Genomic DNA, 5,000 nt, shown 5'->3' on the forward strand with positions numbered 1-5,000 from the left:
CAGCACCGTTACCACCCGTACCACTACCACTACCACTTCCACTGCCACTGCCACTTCCACTACCACTTGCCATAAAAGAAACGTAGAGAGAGATAGAGAGAAACTTGTTAACATAAGTGGTGCGAATGAAATGAAGTTCGACGAGCCGTATATATAAAGTTTGTAAAAAAAATTCAAAAATCGGAACGGGACGTTCGCGCCGAACGTCCGTCGGGATGCTGCAATAACGGACATCCGCCCGCCGTCACGACGGACGTCCCGAGAATGCCACGGTTCTGCCGTGTCCCCGCGTCCATCCCCTCCTCGCATAATGACGGACGTCGGGGACGCCGGTCTGACGCCCGCCAGGACGTCCGGCATTGGAGATGCTCATGGGTTAGGCTACAACTACAATTCAAAATATGTACCAGTAGTTAACAATTTGATTTGACATGTAGTCATATATGGAAGAATAAAAAAAGTGGGTATATATTTCAAATTATAGTTGTAGACTAGTCTACACATCCGATTTTGTCAGTGGATGAGCAACTAAAATGTTGAACATTAAATTTGAAACTTTCAAACTCTCAAAAAGTTAAAAAATTATTCAAAGAATGAAATAGTATTCCACCCGTCCTCATAATTTGACACCATTTAGGGGCGGATGTAGCCAAGTGGATTAAGGCAGTGGATTGTGAATCCACCACGCGCGGGTTCAATCCCCGTCGTTCGCCCATGTTATTTAATCGCCAACTTCCAACATTAGGTATGCATTTCATTAATCTTATATTTTTCCAAATGGAGTACTAATTACGGACAAAATTTAATAAACAGAGCTTCCTTCGTACAATAGAAATCACATTTTATGTAGACACGAATTTTAAAAAATATAAAAAATAACAGATTCAAAAAAATTAATAAAAAATTAATCAAAATGAGTAAATATGACCTTTCATTGCCCCATTAACTAAAACACCCGCATGATAATTAAAATGGGGACACAACTCCTAAAATAAGAACGGGGACCACCACTCCTAAAATAGCAATTTCTTATGTCACTGTCTCATTGATTTTTTGTTAGATATAACCACGTGGGTCCATGCTCGATTTGGTCATATGGTGGCTGGAGCCATCATTTCCCCACTAACACATCTGAAATTCATTATTTAGAAAGAAAAAAAATCAAAGTTAAAAACAGAGCATTGACGCATGTTAAAAATAAAACAAGCAACATGTAAAATTATAACGCCTCATTTCACCGGCCATCGATGGCAGTAATAGTGAGCTCATTAACCGAGTGTCCGAATTCTCCCGCCGCCACCGTCGTCCCCACCGGCAAGCCGTTCCACTTCTCAGCAAACATCGGCTGCTCCGGCGCCGCCAGGTCCACTATTTCCCGGCTCAGCATCGACAAAACCGTCTGAATCGTCGGCCTATCTTTCGGAAATTCTTGCACACACAACAACGCAATGTGAATGCATCTCTCCATCTCTCCCTTCGAATCCGAGCTAGCTATCCCTTCGTCCGTGAAAGCCAAACCGTCGCCTTCGCTCCACAGCCTCCATGCCTGAAATGTGCAAGCATGAACTGAATCATTCATTTTTATGAAAGAAAGTGGTACATTTTGAGTGAGTTCTTACACATCCAATAAGGCCAAGGGACCACTCGTGATTGTAAAAGTGTGCGTTTTTCTTCCCTTTTAGTATCTCTAGCATTAGTACTCCGAAGCTGTATACGTCTGATTTTTCCGAGAATCTGCCTTCCATCGCGTATTCTGGCGCCATATATCCGCTGTAAAAAAATCGATATAATTTCAACGTGATGCAATAGGTTATGTCTGAACTGAAGATCTGAAGGTTGCACTTACTAAGTCCCTACGACTCTGGCAGTATTGTCGTGCTCTTGGTCGCCTCCGAAGATTCTCGCCATGCCAAAATCGGAGATTTTGGGGTTCCAGTCCTCATCCAGAAGTACGTTGCTTGGCTTGAGGTCTCGGTGAATTATCTTCAGTCTGGAGTCCCTGTGGAGATAGAGTAGGCCTCGGCCAATGCCCTCGATGATATTCAAACGCTTCCTCCAATCTAGAACCTTCTTCGATGGATTGTTATCGTCTACACAAACACAATTACAATCTATAAGACTTAAAACTAATGTAGCATTACAGACCAACACGTGAGAAGTCATCTTAAAAGACTGAGTTGAGTTCATGATCTGTAACAACTAAAGATCTAGCTTGTGATTGATAGCGTACCAAAGAGGCAAAAGTCCAAGCTCTTGTTTGGCATGTACTCGTAGATCAACATCTTCTCTTCTTTCTCCACGCAATATCCCAGCAACCTGACGAGATTCCTGTGCTGGAGTTTGGAAATCACGATCACTTCATTCTTGAACTCTTGAGCCCCTTGTCCAGATGCGGCCGATAGCCTCTTCACCGCTATTTCTTTCCCACCACCCAAATTTCCCTTGATGAGATTAAAAAAACAGCTAGTGTTAGCTCCAACAACAAACAACCCATGCAAGAGATGGAGAAGTTTGTTTGTACCTTATAAACAGGACCAAAACCGCCCTTCCCGAGAAGATTGTCTTCGTTAAACTGATCCGTTGCATTCGCAACTGTCTCAAAACTAAACAACGGCAACTCCTCAATACTGTCCACCTCTGATTCCTGCTTCAGTACTATTGCAGTTGAGTCTGATGGAAATGTTTGCTCTGCTTGGAACACCTTTTTCTGTTCTGGCTTATGTCCTAATTTCACAAGATGGATTCATTAGTCACCTACAATTGTAAAGAAAAAACCAAACTCAGTACCTTTTCTCTTCATCATCCAACACCAAGCGACGAAGATCATAGCCGATATGCACACGAAACCAACCACCACCGGAATAATGATATACACCTTCTTATCCTTCTCCTTAGCTACAATAAACATAGACTAAAATGACTAAATCCAATACTCACATTACAAGAAATACGCTACGAAAAGTATAGTTTGAAAAATACCGAAATCAGAAGGCGAGAGACGAATGTAAAGATCAACACCAACATTAGGGAACTGCTGAACATCAATCAAAGTATCGCTCCAGAACATACATCCGATCTTTGCATCATAAGCGTAAGCTATGCAAGAACAGTTCCCCAAACACCTGCTCCGGCACTCATCCTCCTGTCTAGGAGTGAACTGTTCCGCGAAATCCGGAACCTTCATAAACGGTAGCCTAAGAAATCCATCCCCATTAGGCTCCCCTGCATCACACTGCAGCTGATTCACCCTCTTGCATCCATTACTCCAATTCCCATTACCCCATTCATCACTATTAACCGGCTCGAACCCTCTCAAACAAGAGCACATGCTCGTAGCCCGACTATCACAGCTCCCGAACGGCCCACAAGTCCCGTAAACATCACACTCATTGGAAGGCGCTTGCCAAGTAATATCCCAGCTCTTCTTATCAACATTCCACAGCTTCTGCAGCAAACTCCCGGAAGAGTTCAGGTCGATTTTCATCAAGAAGTCCGCCTGAGGCGCGGTGAAGTAGAAGCTACCGGCGTGATCATCCACCACGCTGAACCCATCCAGGTACGGCGAGTACATGTCCTGCACCCCGATCAGGATCAGGCCGTTCCACGGCCCGCTCCTCCAGTAAGGCCGGCCGTTGTTCCACGTGAACATCTGCGGGATATTCAGCGCCTCCAGTCCAGACGCGAAAGCCCCTGTTTCTGGACTGGAGGCGTTTTTCCAGGACGAGACGACGACCTTCTTCCCTGTGTCCACGTTGTCGATGATCCTCATCGTCGGGAGGAAGACGCTCGAGGGCTCCGAGAAGGACTCCCAGAGCACGTCCCCTGTCGCGTTTTCGCGAAGCACGAGGTTCCCAGTGTCCAATAGCTGAAGTGTGGTGTTCCCTGCTGTAATATTAGTTGACCAGATGGTCTCATTTTTTGAGTCAAGGAGGACTAGATTTCCGGTTTCGGATATCGTTGCGACGGCGCCGGAGGGAGCGTTGAGGGGTCGGCCGCGGTTGGCGACCCACACCACCGCTTCCTCGGAGACGACGTAGTAGACGCCGAGGTAGCGAGTGGTGGTGTTGGCGGGGCTGAAGAAGCCAAGTTTGAAAACGCGCTTTTGGGAGATGATGGAGTCGGGATCTCGGATTACTACACCGGGTGAAATCGTGTCTGTGTCTAGCGATTTACATAGAAGAGGAAGAAAAAGAAGTATTAAGGCTGTGAATTGGTGGAGAAAGAGTTTGATTATCGGAATATTCATTGTTTAGGAAGAGGGAAATTAAGAACGGTAATGCAATTTGATGGTTTTATTAGTAATTAGTTAGTTACATGCTTTTATATTGTATTGTTTATTTATTATAATGAGAGGGTGGTTGTGTGGAAAATGAGGTCTGTCAAAGTCGTCGGCGAAGATCATTATCTCAAACATAAAATAAGGATTGTGCGATGACTGGCTTTGGACTGTATGATACGCTGATTTTATGTATTTGTGGGCCAACAGGAGGAACCAATAGGCAAAGGAGAAATGGTAACAACTAACTTTATAAGAGTCACCAAAAGACTACTGAGTTTATTTTTTAGGACATCATTAGTTTATCCATTGTAATTTGTGTAGAAAAATTACAATTTGAAATAAATTACTACCATGATACTTAAATGATAAAGCGAACTTTCTTGTAAAATAAAACCAATGTTTTAAAAATGGATCGGCGGTGAAGCGGTGAGCCTTTTCCGCGTTCAACTGTCCGACCGTTCAATCACTTTGTCAGAACCTTTTACATTACAAATATAAAATTAAATTTGCTCTTACAAAATATATTAAATCTAGTGAGTAATATATTACAATTAATATTAACATATAACAAAAACATATATTAAACATTTTAAGTAAATTAAATATTAAGAGTATTTAAAGTAAGTGAATGGTAAAATTTAAATATTTATTAAATATATAAATTTTTAATTAATGTAGCCAAAAAAATTACCTATTTTCATATAATAAATAGATAAAATTC

The 5,000-nt window shown here is 42.6% G+C and overlaps 1 protein-coding gene across 1 annotated transcript; it reads right to left on the reverse strand.

The window, feature by feature from the left end:
• Positions 1-883: 883 nt before the first annotated feature.
• LOC125200080 (G-type lectin S-receptor-like serine/threonine-protein kinase At1g11300) lies at positions 884-4,287 on the reverse strand. Its single transcript, XM_048097861.1, has 7 exons — positions 2,980-4,287; positions 2,788-2,895; positions 2,522-2,724; positions 2,231-2,441; positions 1,847-2,090; positions 1,620-1,770; positions 884-1,546 (listed from the first exon to the last, which is right to left on the reverse strand). Exons 1-7 carry the CDS (start codon positions 4,244-4,246, stop codon positions 1,235-1,237), a joined length of 2,496 nt encoding a protein of 831 aa, XP_047953818.1. The 5' UTR covers positions 4,247-4,287; the 3' UTR covers positions 884-1,234.
• Between the last annotated feature and the right edge of the window lie 713 nt (positions 4,288-5,000).

This window comes from Salvia hispanica, unplaced genomic scaffold (genome assembly GCF_023119035.1).
Source record: "Salvia hispanica cultivar TCC Black 2014 unplaced genomic scaffold, UniMelb_Shisp_WGS_1.0 HiC_scaffold_793, whole genome shotgun sequence".
NCBI classification, from domain to species: domain Eukaryota; kingdom Viridiplantae; phylum Streptophyta; class Magnoliopsida; order Lamiales; family Lamiaceae; genus Salvia; species Salvia hispanica.